Below are 14,837 nucleotides of genomic sequence, written 5' to 3' on the forward strand. Positions count from 1 at the left end.
CTCGCCCCTCGCTGCTCTCCCCACCCCCACCCCTGGCTCCTCGCTGCTCTCTTTCCCCCCCTCCGTGGCGGCGGCGGGAGGCCAGCTGCAGAGCGTTCCCTGCGCATGCGCAGGGGACGCTCTGTCAGTTTCGGGGGGGAATTAAACATCCCCCCGATATTTTTTACAGGGTTTCTGATTTTTGTGCACACCTGGGGACTGCCCCACATGTGCACAAAACTCTCCCTCCCCTCCAGGTCCCCCCGATGTGCAGAAATAAGTTTCCGCACACCAGGGGGCGACTTCGGAATTAGATATATAGATAGAACCAACACTGTGGTAGCAGCTGCTGCTGATACATTTTAATCTTGATGGCAGTGAATCAGATCTCCAACGGCCAAGCAGAAGCCCTGCTGGGTAGGAGCCCCACTTGGCATTGCCGGCTTTTCAAAAAGCACTTGGTGAGCACCAGGAAAGGGGACAGCAGGCTTCACGGCGCCCGTGGGCACCATGTTGGGGACCCTTGCTCTAGCCAGGTGATTCTTGGTTCTTTGTGGGTGGGAACAAACAACAGACGACAGCAGTGCTACCGGGAAGTCGTTCAGCATCAACCGTGCCCCACAAGCTCATGAACGGGGCGGCAGGTTGTACGTGAGAAAGCTGACAACTCAGGCCTTAGAGAAGAGCTGGAGAGGCTCCGCTCCCACCACCAATTTCACCCCCTAGACCCAGGGGCCAGAGCATTAACGGCAGGCATGCATTTGGAAGACCACCCATTCCACCCAAGATGAAGCAACTTTCTAAAGAGCCTCAGGAGCAGCTGGGGCTTGGCTGTTTCTACCTTGCAAGGCCTTGCTCATCATAGAATCATAGAGGCCATACCGACCATCCAGTCCAACCCCCTGCCCAGTGCAGGACCAGCCTAAAGCATCTCTGAACAAATATCCGTCCAGCCTCTTCTTGAAAGCTGTCAAGTGAAGGGGGGCTCACCACCTCCCTAGGCAGCTGATTCCGCCTCTGAACCACTCTGATCGTGAAAAAGTGTTTCCTAATATCCAGCCGATGCCTTTCTGCATGTCATTTGAACCCGTTGCTTCGTGTCCTATCCTCTGCTGCCAACTGGAACAACTCCTTGCCTGCCTCCCAATGACAGCCTTTCCAATATTTAAAGAGAGCCCAAAACCGAGCCCTGCGGCACCCCGCTGGACACCTCCCTCCAATCTGATGTAACGCCCACCACTCTTTGGGTGCAGTTCTCTAACCAGTTCCCTATCCACCAAACTGTCCTATAGTCCAGCCCACAATCTTCCAGTTTTCCCATCAGAACGTCATGGGGAACCTTATCAAAAGCTTTACTGAAATCCAGGTAAATCACTCAACAGGGAAAGGGGAAAGTGGCCATTTTGCAAAGCACTGGAGACAAAGATCTCTGCATGCCGAGCTAGATGCAAAAGCTTGGTCATAAGAACATAAGAGATGCCAATGTTGGATCAGGCCAAAGGCCCATCCAGTCCAACACTCTGTATCACACAGTGGCCAGAAATACCAGTGCCATCAGGAGGTCCACCGGTGGGGCCAGGACATTAGAAGCCCTCCCACTGTTCCCCCCCCCCCAAACACCAAGAAGACAGAGCATCACTTGCCCCAGAGTCCCTATCTATACCTTGTGGCTAATAGCCACTGATGGACCTCTGCTCCATATGCTTATCTAATTCCCTTTTGAAGCCGTCCATGCTTGTAGCCGCCACCACTTCCTGTGGCAGTGAATTCCATGTGTTTGGGTGAAGAAGTACTTCCTCTTATCCGTTCTAACCCGACCGCTCAGCAATTTCATGGAGTGCCCACGAGTTCTTGTATTGTGAGAAAGGGAGAAAAGTACCTCTTTCTCTACCTGCTCTTTCCCATGCATAATCTTATAAACCTCGATCATGTCACCGCTCAGTCGTCGTTTCTCCAAGCTAAAGAGCCCTAAGCGCCTTAACCTTTCCTCATAGTCTAGAGCTCTGAACTGCTTACAGATCTCCTGCAGTTTTAGAAAAAGTGTTAACAGAACTGCAAGGTGTTGTGGGGTGCGTGGATGTAGTCTGAACTGGGGTTGCGGCACACGGGTGGAAGTTAACCTTTTGCTCCCAGTCAACACTACTTCTCCCATCCCAAGCTATTGACCCTGTGATGGGGGAACATGCAGCTCCCTATACGGCATCTCTGTGACCCCAACTGGAGCTCTCCCACCCTCGCCACGGATGCTTCTAAGCCTCAACAATCGATGTGACCTCGGTTCACAGCTCTCAGGGCGAACCCATCTGCGCTATTAAGACGGAAAACAACATCCTCGCAGAACACTTCAAACTACTCTTCACTGTATTTTTAATAGCCGCAGGGGTACTTACGTCGTCACCAGAGAAATACTGATCTATTATTTCGAACGCTAGTTTATAGATGTCCTCGTTCTCGTGTTGCTGCAGTGCTTCAATTTTCTCTAACCCTGGTCAAGAGGAAAACACAAAGGCAGAGAGAACATTAGTCGGCTCTTAAAATCACTCAATGCCTGAAGGCACTTGCCTCCGCTGTATGAGTGTTTCCAGTCCTACGAAGGACGCTAGGAAAAGTGTGGCTTATATTCCGACTATGTCCGTGAGATGGAAAGGCCCCAGGTACACCTCGCAGAGTCCTGTACAACGTTGTCAAGAAGGTGATCTGGTCGTTGTTCCCCTTGACCTCACAGCGGGTTTGAGACCTTTAGACGTTCTGAACCAGGGGTGTCAAACATAAGGCCCGGGGGGCCAGAACCGGCCCGTCCAGGGCTCTTAGCTGGCCCTCAAGCAACTCGTATGTATGGAAATGTCAGGTACTCCCCCCATTTATGGTATCCCTTGGAAAAAACCCAGTCTCGCATTATGATGAAATGCTTTTGTTGGGGGGGCTGCCCAGTAATTCAATTGCTTCCACTGCTAGGAATCAATTGCTTTCGTTTGTATTTCGAGTTAAAAAATATCATCGTTAACTGGGTTTTGCTGGTGTCTTTTATAAAATTTATATCTCCGGTACCTGGCATTACATTTTATGGCACACGTGGCCCAGCCCGACAAAGTGACATTTATGGCAGACCTGGGCCCTCACAGCAAATGAGTCTGACACTTCTGTTCTGAACTGCTTGGGCCAGGATGGCTTCAGGGGGCAGTGGTTTGTGCTGGTTCTGAATGCAAAGGGGTGTGTGTGTCGAACTGAAGCTTAATCCCCAAAGTAAAATTAAATACGGGTCGGCAGGGGTCATTTTGTAGAAAAAGAGGTGCAGGAGCTCATTAGCATAACTCATTAGGATAACTTATTTGCATATGCCACACCCCCTGACATCACCAGAAGTGTGTCAGAAGGCAACACCCACTGCAACTTACCTGGCTGCTTCTTGCTCCTCATGGCCCGGGGCTGCTGGGAGCAGGGGGCGGGGCTTGTTGCATGTGCCCGCCCCCTGGGCTCTTTACTGCCGGAGCTCTGCTCCTGTGCGCTCCCGCAGGAAATTACCCCTGCGGGTCGGGAACTGAAGCTGGTACAAGACTGGGTGCTCGGTCTGCTCTGGAGGAGTTGTTCTCCCCCTGAAATAGGTCTGGCACATGGTCTGGGGATGCTCTCGGACTTTTCTGTTTCTGGACAAATGGGGGCGGGGGCGAGAGGGCCGCAGGGACTCAGGTCCACAGGATGCCGCCTGATTCTGAGTCAGGCCATTGGCTCATTGAGGCCAATATTGTCTAACTCGGACTGGCGGCAGCTCCCCAGGACCGTCGGTCTTCTACATCACACATCCAGTGGTCCTTAGGGAGATGCAAGGGATTCAACCTGGGACCTCCTGCATGCCAAGCAGATGCCGTGCCACTGAGCCACAGCCCCTCCCAGCTGTGACCATAACTGGGAAGAGGTGACAAGCCACAAATACTTCAGGAACATCCAGGCTGGGATTTGTTCTACGCAGCTCCATGTGCCTTTGGTAACAGTTCAGAGATGTCAGTGACTACAAAATGAACGAGCCGGAGCACTACAAAGGTTTGCACCACCGCAGAAACCGGGTGGGCCAAGTACTCACAGTGCAAGCAGCAGCCAAGGAGGCAAGACCCCGGCATGCAACTCCCCTGTCCCACCTTGAACAAGGTGAACCCACAGAGGAAGATCTCGCCTGCTCCGCAACTTAAAATCATGACAGAGAAGAGGCACGGTCAACTCCACACTGTATTCTGAACAACAACCCTAAGCACGGAGCCATCCATCTTTGAACGAGCAGTCGCTAACTGCAGCGTTCTCACGAGCACACAACATGCATTTCCAAACAAGACTCTACCACAATCAATGTAATATGTGGCCAATTAAAACTCACTGGGGTAAACTTAAAAATTCATAATGTGAATCACCTCCCCTAAGGACTCTCCAAGGCAGGCAGGTTATGCAGCAAGTTATTTGGCCAAAGTATTAGGGACTGTAGTCTACACTATTGTGTAGAGTTTGCTGTAAACTGGACCCTCCTATGTTAATTTTGCATCATCAAATGTGTCATGTTAACACTTAACGCAGTGCTTCAGTTCTGTTTCTTCGGATTTCTGGTTGGTACTACAATCCAAATCCTGTTTCCATTGTTTATTTTTTTATTTTTCTAATTTATATTCCACCCTCTCTGTGAACAGGCTCAGGGTGGATCACACTTCTAATTTATATTCCACCCTCCCCGCGAACAGGCTCAGGGTGGATCACACAATAATTGGCCATTCGGCAACACAAAACATAATAATTAAAAACATTAAAAAGGCATTTAAAACCAGTTTGCACCAATACCAGTGTCGATGTACTCTGGGTTAATTTAATCTGGGCTGCATGGAGATGGTGTCTTCAGCAGAGGAGAACGAGCTGTTTTTGCTTGACACCCGCAGCCTCAACCAAAGGCTTGGCTGAACAGCTCCATTTTACAAGCTCTGCGGAGCAAAAAAAAAAAGTCCCGCGGTGCCCTGATCTCACGTGGCAGCACGTTCCACCAGGCTTACTGACTGTCACCGTCCTGTTGATTGTATTGACTCACTCTGTGTAATCCGCCTTGAGTCCCAGTGAGAAAGACGGACTACAAAGAATGTAAATAAACAAGTCCGGCCTATTGCCAACAGGTTGGAAGCAGCCCTCTGGATCCTGGATGCGGAGCAGCAAAGCAGAGAATACTGCGGGCAGCCCCTCGCCCCGCTATTGTTAAAGGGCCTATCGTGTGCGGACTTGCAGGGGCTCCTGCAAAAAAATCACGGGGCAACAAGATGCAAACAAAAGGTAGCCCGAGGTCACACAGGCCAAGCTGCGCTGGAAACCCAGGGAATCAGCAGGAGATGACTCCTGCTACCACGAATAAGGGATGCAACTGGATTTCACAAGGTCGCTGCCTCTTTTGTCTCAACACCAACAGCATCATTTTGTCCTCCTAGGAATCTCTGCCCCTAGAACCAAATGTTATTGTATCTTGTAATCCGCCTACTGAATGACTGAAAAGTGTGGGGAGGGTTTAATGGTACTCATTTTATTTATTTATTTATTTATCATTGGCATTTATATCCCACCCACCCCATGGGCGGGCTCAGGGCGGGCAACATCATTGAAATAAACACAATTTCAGTTTAAAACATTAAACATTAAAACACAATAAAACATTATAACGCTTAAAAACAATGGGTACAGCTTGGAAGAGCATAAGCTGGCTATAAATTCTGGCCTGATGGTGCAGTGGGTTAATGGCCAGTTGTTGGTGGTCAGTGACAGATGGGCGACAGCAACCTCAGGGAGGCCATAGATGGGCGCCCGCTGCCTCAACCAAAGGCCTGGTGGAACAGCTCCGTCATGCAGGCCCTGCAGAATTAAAGATCATTCCACAGGCCCCTGGTATCAATAGGGAGCATGTTCCACCAGGCTGGGGCCAGGACAGAGAAAGCCCTGGCCCTGGCTGAGGCAAGACAAGGGACCACCAGGAGGCATTGATCTTTTGAGCGTAGTGCTCTTCGAGGCATATATGGAAAGAGGTGGTCCCTTAGATGTGTTGGTCCCAGGCCGTATAAGGCTTTGAAGGTCAAAACCAGCACCTTGAAGTGAATCCGGCACTCAACTGGCAACCAATGCAGTTGGCAGACCATGTGCCTAACGTGAGCCCGCACAGGCGTTGACGTTAGTAGGCGCACCACCGCATTCTGCACCAGTTGTAATTTCCGGATCCGCTTCAATGGTAATTTGCCTTTGGTCCCAGTAAGAAAGGAAGGCTATAAATGGAAATATAAAGAAACCAGAACATCCCTATTTTTAAAAATATTTTAAATATTTTATTGCTTTTATACTATAACTACAAATTACACACTACAAATTCAGAGTAGCAAGGTTCAATAATAACCTATCTTTCGCTTTAGATACTTCCCTATATATTTATGTTACAATATATCGTTTACCTTTCAAATATAAAGTATTCAAATAGAAAGAACAAATATTAATTGGTTCTAACAACACATATGAGCAATAATATATATGTTCTATAAAGCTTAACGTAGAAAAAAATCTTAGATCTTCATTTAGGTGTCTTCTTCTCTTTGCGCTTTTTCTTCTTTTGCCAGGGGATTTTAATCTTGTATGATCTGGGGGCAGCCGCTCCCAGTTCAGAGTCAGAGTCGAAGATTTCGCCCAAAGACACAGATGTAGAAGGGGAACTGTCGCTAGCTATCTCCTGTTGTTCTCTTTTTTCTTCTGTGGCCTTCTCTTCCCCTGCTTTCTCCTTCATTGTTGAGCTCTGATGCTGCTTCAAGAATGAATCCGCTTTAGTGAGAGAGTAAATTTTTTCCTTTTTACCGTTATAGTTGAAAATAAGTCCTTCCAGTAAAATCCATCAATACTGAATGTTGTTTCCTTGGAGAAATGTTGTAATATTTCTGTATTGCTTCCTCTTCTTCCATATTTCAAATGGAACATCTTTCAGCACTTTTATGTCTTCCTCTAGGATTCTTAATATTGTCCTGGTTGTTGCTTTAAGTATTAGGTCTCTTGTTGATCTTCTTGCAAATTTAACAAATATTTCCCCTGGAAGATTATTTTTCTTCACAAACTCTGAATATGTTCTGTAAATCATATCTGTATCTGCTTGTTATAGTTCAGGTTTGCTATTGATCAGGGGGGCCAGTGCTTCACTTAGGATCTCTCTTAGATTCTCGTCTTGTTTTTCTGGGACCCCTTGAAATCTCAGAACTTAGAGAGATCTTTCCATCTGTAGTTGTAATAATTGTTGCTTTTCAGAAGCTCTTTCTTTATCTGCTACATCCATTCTTTGGTCCAATTCTCTGGACTTACATTCAACCTTTTTAAGCTTTTGGACAGTCTTCTTTGATCTTACTTTAGTCTCTTTCAGTTCTTGTTGCAAATCATCAAATTTCTTGTTGAGGTTCATCAGCTGGTCCAGCAGGGGGCGCAAGGCTTCAGAAATCATACCAGCAATATCGGAAGTAGTTCCTGATCTTGTGACCAGTGATGTTGTGCTGGCAGTTCCTGTTGTCGCTTTGACTCTGGTCGCCATTTCCCCCCCTCGCTGCATCATTGTTTACATTAAGGTAAAAGTTTTTAAAAGTTCTAAGATTCTTCTCTGTGATGTATAGTAAAGCCCACTGCGCTCAGAGTCAATTGGATGGGTTTCTAACAGTAGAGTTTCGGCTTAGCTTCTCATTCCAATACTTTTAACGCTGATTTCTAGGGTAGGGTTCCTCCTCCCCCTCCGAGAGGTTCCCCCCTCCGAGAGGTTCCCCCCTCCCTTTCTGACTGTGGAGCTTTGCCGTCTCTCTGCTGGTTCCCACACCCGCTTTTCGTTTGTCTTTCTTTTCGAAACTTCTTCACTTACATTTTGCCGCTGAGTATTCTCATAATAGGGAAAGTCACTTTGATTTAGGTCCTTGCATGCTCTGGTCCGGTAACATTTCGTCGCCATTGCTGGCTTCAGGGAGGCGGGGCCTTATGGAGCTAAGAGAAGCCTCAAACCTCCAGCCATGGTTTCGGGTGCGGCTCCTCCAGCGCTCCAGGCTAGAAGCCCCTACAAGGGCTTCAGGAGGCGATTGAATGAATCCAATCTCCCTCTCTGCCGCCCCGATCCAAACGCACCCATCGGAGCTTGATGGTGTGCGTCCGTCTGTGAGTTGCCGAAACAGAAACTCCTGAACATCCCTATTTTGATTGGCCTCTTCAATTTGTGCAAATTGAATATGGGAATCTTTCTTTTCTCATGACTTTCAACCTCGTGCTGAATTTTCCCAGTAAAAATATATGCACCACCTGCACATTAACCATATGTCTGTAGCCCTGACCTGGATAGCCCAGGCAAGCCCGATCTCATCAGATCTCAGAAGCTAAGCAGGGCCGACTCTGGCGAGTATTTGGATGGGAGACCTCCTTGGAATTCCAGCAGTGGGGAGGTCTGGGGCAGGTTTTATTCAGCCACCTCTCTGAATATCCTCCAGGCCCCCAGTAAGGGTCAGTCACCAGAGGTCACCATGACTTCCAGGTGCACACACGCACGCGAAAAATACAAAAAAACTCCATACATGTTTAAACAAGGTACACTGTATGTATAAATTGTGATTAAAATGTGTAAAATAAAAGTGAACGGATGGGCGCGCCAGAACCATTCCCAGCGAACAGCATCCAGAAATCTTACCTCCGCATTCCTCAATAATTTCTGCTATTGTGCTTGCCTCGTCGCCAGCCATTATTAGGATGTTTTTCAGCCCGTCCAAAACCACTTGCACCACTTGAGAGTCTTTGACTGATAGCAAGTTACAGAAAGGCGGGATTACGCTCTGCTGGACAAGGTATTCGACCTAAACAGCAGTTAAAAGCATTTAGAATGACAGAAGCGTAATCAAAAGGCTCTTAAAATGAACTAACTTAAAAGTCACAGTGAGGGACACACCTACCTGATCTTTCCTTCCACTTATTGTTAAGTTGCTAATTGCCCAGGCAGCTTCCTTTTGTGTGCCAAAGTCTCCCTGGAGGATATAACAGACGATTTATTAGCAAGATAAGGTTTGCAGGCTTCCACAGACCTTGGGCTGACTTAACAAAGAACGAGGGAAGTCTGGAAATCCAACTGACCTTAGCCAGTTGATGAATGATCATCGGTATAAGTCCAGCATCTATTACAGCTTGAACTTGCTGCTGATTACCTGCCGTGATATTGGAAAGGAACCAAACCGCTTCCTGTAACCAAAAACAGAACCTGTACTTAGTTTCAGGCTACAGCCAGGTAGAAACATGGAGGGTTAATAAAGTGAGACTCCGGAAACAGATCTCTTTGCTCAAGGATGCGATCCTTATCTGGGGCCAACGGGCATCCTACACGAGGAAACGAAGCCTGAAGTGGGTCCGATACCCAAGGCCGTGTCAAGTTCCAGGAGCAGGAATCCGGATGCTCGCCTCCACACATGGCAAAAAGAGCGCAGAAGCAGTGTGGGTGAAAAACCCAGTCCCATAATCAGTGTTCCCTCCAAGCTGCGTTAGTGTGAGCTAGTTCACAGTTTTTTTAGCCTCCGGCTCACCCATTTTTGTCTTGGCTCAGGAAAGATGGCTCCAGAGCAAACTAACTTGTCTGGTGTAGTGGTTAAGTGCGCGGACTCTAATCTGGGAGAACCGGGTTTGATTCCCCACTCCTCCACTTGCACCTGGCTGGATGACCTTGGGCAAGCCGTAGTTCTGACAAGAGCTGTCCTTGAAAAAGAGCAGTTTCTGTCAAGAGCTCTCTCAGCCCCACCTACCTCACAGGGTATCTGCTGTGGGGAGGGAAAGGGAAAGGAGTTTGTAAGCCTCTCTGAGACACCTTTGGGTAGTGAAGGGCGAGGCATAAATCCAATCTGTTCTTCTTCGTGAAACAGATCAGTTTCTGTCAAGAGCTCTCTCAGCCCCCACCTGCCTCACAGGTTGTCTGTTGTGGGGAGGGGAAGGGAAAGGAGTTTGTAAGCCGCTCTGAGACTCCTTTGGGTAGTGAAGGGTGGGGTATAAATCCAATCTCTTCTTCTTCGTGAAAAAGAGCAGTTTCTGTCAGAGCTCTCTCAGCCCCACCTACCTCACAGGGTGTCTGTTGTGGGGAGGGGAAGGGAAAGGAGTTTGTAACCCACTCTGAGACACCTTTGGGTAGTGAAGGGCGGGGCATAAATCCAATCTCTTCTCTTCTTCTAATTTATGCAGTAGCTAAATCACTCGCTCAGAACTTTAATGCAAGCAGCTCACAAAGTACAATTTTTGCTCACAAGACCCCACAGCTTAGAGGGAGCATTGGTCCCATTCCTACTTTGTGGTTGGGGGGGGGGCAGTTAATGTGTCCAACTTGGGAGTAGTATTCTTAGCAGGTAAAAAGCAAGAAAGAAGCATCTCAGCAACACCAGGCTGAATGATGAGCTGATTTTTATCCTGACTTTTAGAGGCTTAACAGGTTCTTCAAAGCAATTGACAAAAAGTAAGAGAAAGTCACCTTCAGAGGCCATCGGGAATGACACAGCCTCGGGTTAATGAGGGGCTGAAACAAACACCCTTTCTTCAGAACTACCTCTGCTACATTCCTTGTGTAGTAAAGAGATTTATAGTATGAAAAATATTTCTTAAATTTAACTGAGGAAGCCTTTGTGTGTTATAGACTGAGGACACCCCAGATGCAAATTTATAGTATGAAAAATATTTCTTAAATTTAACTGAGGAAGCCTTTGTGTGTTATAGACTGAGGACACCCCAGATGCAAAGCTGTAAGGAACGAGACTAAAAAAAAGCTAAAAGTGATCCTATGTACTTAGGAGAAAAGTAATTTATTCAGGGTATTATTGTATATGCCACCTCTTCAGAGTCCTTCAAGGCAGCTTACAAATAAAAACATCGTAACACAAAAACAAAGACCTTTACCTTTAACACAAAAACAAGACACTGGACCTAAGCAGCACAATGGCTATCATCCAAGAGAAGCAGACTATTAAAAGGTTGATAGGATAAACCCCCTAATTAAAAGCCTGGGTAGAAAGATGTGTTTTGGCCTGGTGCCTGTCGGAAAGTAAAGTAGGCACCAGGTTAGCCAGGAGGAGGCGGGGGGGGGGAGAGGAGGAGGATGGATTTATACCCTGCCCTTCACTCAGAGCGGCTTACAATCTCCTTTCCCTTCCCCTCCCCACAACAGACACCCTGTGAGGTAGGCGGGGCTGGGAGAGCTCTGAGAGGACTGTCCATGAGAGAAAAGCTCTGACAGAACTATGGCTTGCCCAAGGTCATCCAGCGGCTGCAAGTGAAGGAGTGGGGAATCAAACCTGGTTCTCCCAGATTAGAGTCCGTGCACTTAACCACTACACCAAACTACATAGCCAGCAGGGCTTGAGAGGCAGATTCTAACTGGCGGGCTGTATAGTAATGGTAGATGATAGTATTAGGGCTTAGTGCCACCTAGGCCACGACAGTATCAGCCTATCCCGCAAGCCAGCGTGACAGCCTGTTCTTCCTCTTAGATATACAAAACATGCCTCACATTTAACCTCACATGCTGTAAGATGCACAACACACACAGGTGGGTGACAGGTGCTGATGAGCACGGTCCTCATGTCTCATGCTTAGCAGAGTCAAGAGGACTTTCTGCTTGCTCTTACATGTCAAACACAAAGGAAAGTTATCTGAAAAGAGTGACCGTGACTCTTCACCCTCTAACCCCAATTCCCAAGAGCTCCAAAATTCAACACATTAGCTGGCATTAAAAAACCCCCACAACAATGGACCCTGCCCTGCCACCTCCCTACTTGAGTTAGTTGCTATGACAGAATAGTGATGTTTTGTGGGAACAGTGTACTGAATAGGGTGATATGCTCTGCTACAGTGGAATGTAAAATGGCCTGGGAAAAGGAGTTCGCCTGGCATCTTTGAACACAAGAGCAAAATGCAGCCCTCTGAAAGCAAATGTTTCACGGTGCAGGAAGAATTCTCCCCCCTTATTGAGATATGGAAAAGAACTGCCGAATCTTCGTTTTATTTTCTGACAGTAGGAGAAAAGCGGTGTAAACGCTAGCCTTCTTTGGAACTGGGGTCTGTGTGCGTGTCACTCTTTGCAGTGTGAAGATATACCACTTCATACAGAGCGCACAGAATAAGGATTCTTGTTCTATTTGCCTACAGAACGCAGGACAGAAAGACTTAAAACCATTAAAGACAGCCAAAGCACTTGCCTTGTTGATCTTCTCTTTCGGATGTGTCAAAAGGTTTGGGAAGTGCGACAGGACGTCACAGTTGAGAACGACTTGCGTCTGCTCATCGGTACCGGTGACTATGTTGCCGACCGCTCTCAGTGCTGCCGTCTAGGGTTGAAGAAATACAAGGAACATTTTTAAAGGCCGCTCATGCATCCCTTTTTAGGCCGGTCCATATGCCGTGCCGGCACGTAGGCTGTGCGCAAACCGAGAGTTATGTGAGAAAGCACCAAGTTTACGCGCCTTCCTCAACTGCATGTTGAATCTTCAACTAGACCTGCGTAGGTAAGCCATGCTCACCTAAATCCACCCTTCCCTTTTTTTGCAAGAGACGGGTGACAAGCGAGCCTTGATCAGGCGTTTACGCTCGACTGCCGTGACTGCCCGGCCTCCATCTTGTCCGTTTTACTCTCTATCCCTTTGGCTTGGGGCCCAGCCCACCTGTCCTGCCAAATCCAAGTCGGTCTGGCAGCTTTTGTCTAGGCGTTGTTCTGGAGGGTATCTGCAGGATAAAGGAGGCAGATTATGCAAGGCAACAGGCAGGAGCTTCGTACGTATGCATAAACTGTGCGTGTGTGTGTGTATAAAGCACCAGGGTCACAGCACAGAGGTAGGCAACGGCAAACCGTCTCTGAACATCTCTTGCCTTGAAAACCCTACGGGGGTCACTATATGTCAGCTGTGATTTGATGGCAAAAAATATAGTGCCATCGCAGCCGACTTATGGTGATCCCGTAGGGTTTTCAAGGCAAAGAGATGTTCAGAGGTGGCTTTGCCATCGCCTGCCTCTGCGTAGCAACCCTGGACTCTTCCTTGGTCTTCTCCCATCCAAGTACTAACCAGGGCTGACCCTACTCAGCTTCACACTGGGCCAGCTGGACCAGGGCAGGCCGCTTTTACGACAACTGAATCATAGCCCTGAAGGGCAATGGTTACCTGCCTTGGCTACGCAAAGGGGTGTGGGGTCCTCCTGGCACGAAGGAAAAGCCCAGGAAGAAGCGAACCACCCCCCTTCGAGCACTACCGGCTCTGCAACTGACAATTCTAAACAGTTTTGTTCCCATCAAGATGCCACTTGCGTTAATTTATTTCTGTTTATTTACTCGACCTCTACCCTGCCTTTCTCCCCGATGGGGTTCTGAAGCGGCATACGTCCATCTCCTGTCTTCCATTTATCCTCTTAACAAACCCAGGAGGCAGGTCGGGCTGCGTGTGTCTGGCCCCAAGGTCTCCCAGCAAAGCTTCCATGGCAGAATGGGGAATTCGAACCTGGTCCTTCTAGATCCTAGTCCAACACTAACCGCTACAACACAGGCTCTCAGCCTGCATCTTCATGAATTTTACCCCCAAAGCAGATGCCTCACTGATCTCTAACCCTTCCTCTTCGGCTCTTCCTTCCTTCCTTCCTTCCTTCCGGGCACACCTCCGTCCTGCCTCAAATGCACCTCCTGCCCCAATCAGAAGACTCCCCTCTGACTTCACTTGGACTTCTCTCACCGCTCTCCAGGCCCAGGAATCCCAAACTTTTGTTTCTTTTACCCTCCGCCCCGTTATTATCACGTGCTGCAAGCAACACTCCATCTTGTACCCTGGGTCTCGACTCAGTTGTCAAAGCCAATCCCCCCGCTAGACGTGCTCCCCTCTCTGGGACTCCGGGGTCGACTGCCCCCATAACCAAGCAATCCCCACTCCAGGCGCTCCAAACCTCCAGGTGTGTGTAGGTTTGAAGTCTGCTTGGATCGGGTGACAGAATGGTCATATAAAGATGTGACGGCCCAAGGAACACCCCACCCCAAATGCAAACACTTTAGGGATAATACTTTCTCTTTTGACAAGTAAAATCCTTCTGAAGGGCAAGGTTTTTCACGTTCAAAATGCCTAGCATGAGAATATCTGGAGAAATTGGGCAATACGGGACAGCACTGAAAAAAGCCTCCTATGAAGTATTTTCTCCTTTTAAGCGAGGAAAACCTTGTCTCATGAAGCATTTCGCTCATTCCAAATGTACAGCATGAAAAAGGCTGTGGATTTTCTCAATTTTTCCCTGATGGAAAAACTAGGAAAGTTGGGGGGAGCATATGCAATATTTTCAAGATTTTTTGTTTACATGTACATAATTTTGGCTACAATTAATATATTAACAGCTAATTAACATGGGTTGAATGCTAATACGTTATGAAGAGTTCTGTGTTTTTTCAATGTTATGACACTTGGCTTAATATCCAAACACATCCAGTTCGGGAAGTGGGCAAATTCACACAAGGCATGTGGCAACCAATATGTGTCTTCTACACAGTGACATCACATAGGCTCTGGTTAACCCATCAAGGTCCTGGGCATGACGGCTATGTAAGCATCCACACCAAAGGCTGGCTTCCAGCAAAGCCAGCTTCTGTACAGTATATACAACTGTCATGATCTGGGCTGTGCAAGCAAAGGCCTAGCAGGCCTGGGAGCCTGACTAGCAGTGGGAGGAGGCCAGGCCTACAACTCCCAGAAGCCCCTGAGAGGTTTTGGCGCCAATTTTAGCCAATCACAGAGAAAGGGGACTTATAATAAAAGAGCTGGTACAGAGGAAGAGTTGTTCTTTCTTCCAAGAGAGCAGGGCCAGAAGGA

General features: G+C 47.9%; 1 protein-coding gene across 1 annotated transcript in view; it reads right to left on the reverse strand.

Moving 5' to 3' along the window:
* Positions 1 to 14,837, reverse strand: part of KPNA3 (karyopherin alpha 3 (importin alpha 4)) — a 34,061-nt gene that overhangs the window by 1,488 nt on the left and 17,736 nt on the right. Inside the window, exons 11-15 of the mRNA XM_015422792.1 lie at positions 12,201 to 12,329; positions 9,109 to 9,213; positions 8,931 to 9,002; positions 8,672 to 8,834; positions 2,370 to 2,464 (exon numbers count right to left, since the gene is read on the reverse strand). Of these exons, the coding sequence (XP_015278278.1) occupies positions 2,370 to 2,464; positions 8,672 to 8,834; positions 8,931 to 9,002; positions 9,109 to 9,213; positions 12,201 to 12,329 (564 nt within the window). The remainder of the gene's footprint in view (positions 1 to 2,369; positions 2,465 to 8,671; positions 8,835 to 8,930; positions 9,003 to 9,108; positions 9,214 to 12,200; positions 12,330 to 14,837) is intronic.

This window comes from Gekko japonicus, unplaced genomic scaffold (assembly GCF_001447785.1).
Source record: "Gekko japonicus isolate JY-2015 unplaced genomic scaffold, Gekko_japonicus_V1.1 scaffold3715, whole genome shotgun sequence".
Lineage (NCBI taxonomy): Eukaryota > Metazoa > Chordata > Lepidosauria > Squamata > Gekkonidae > Gekko > Gekko japonicus.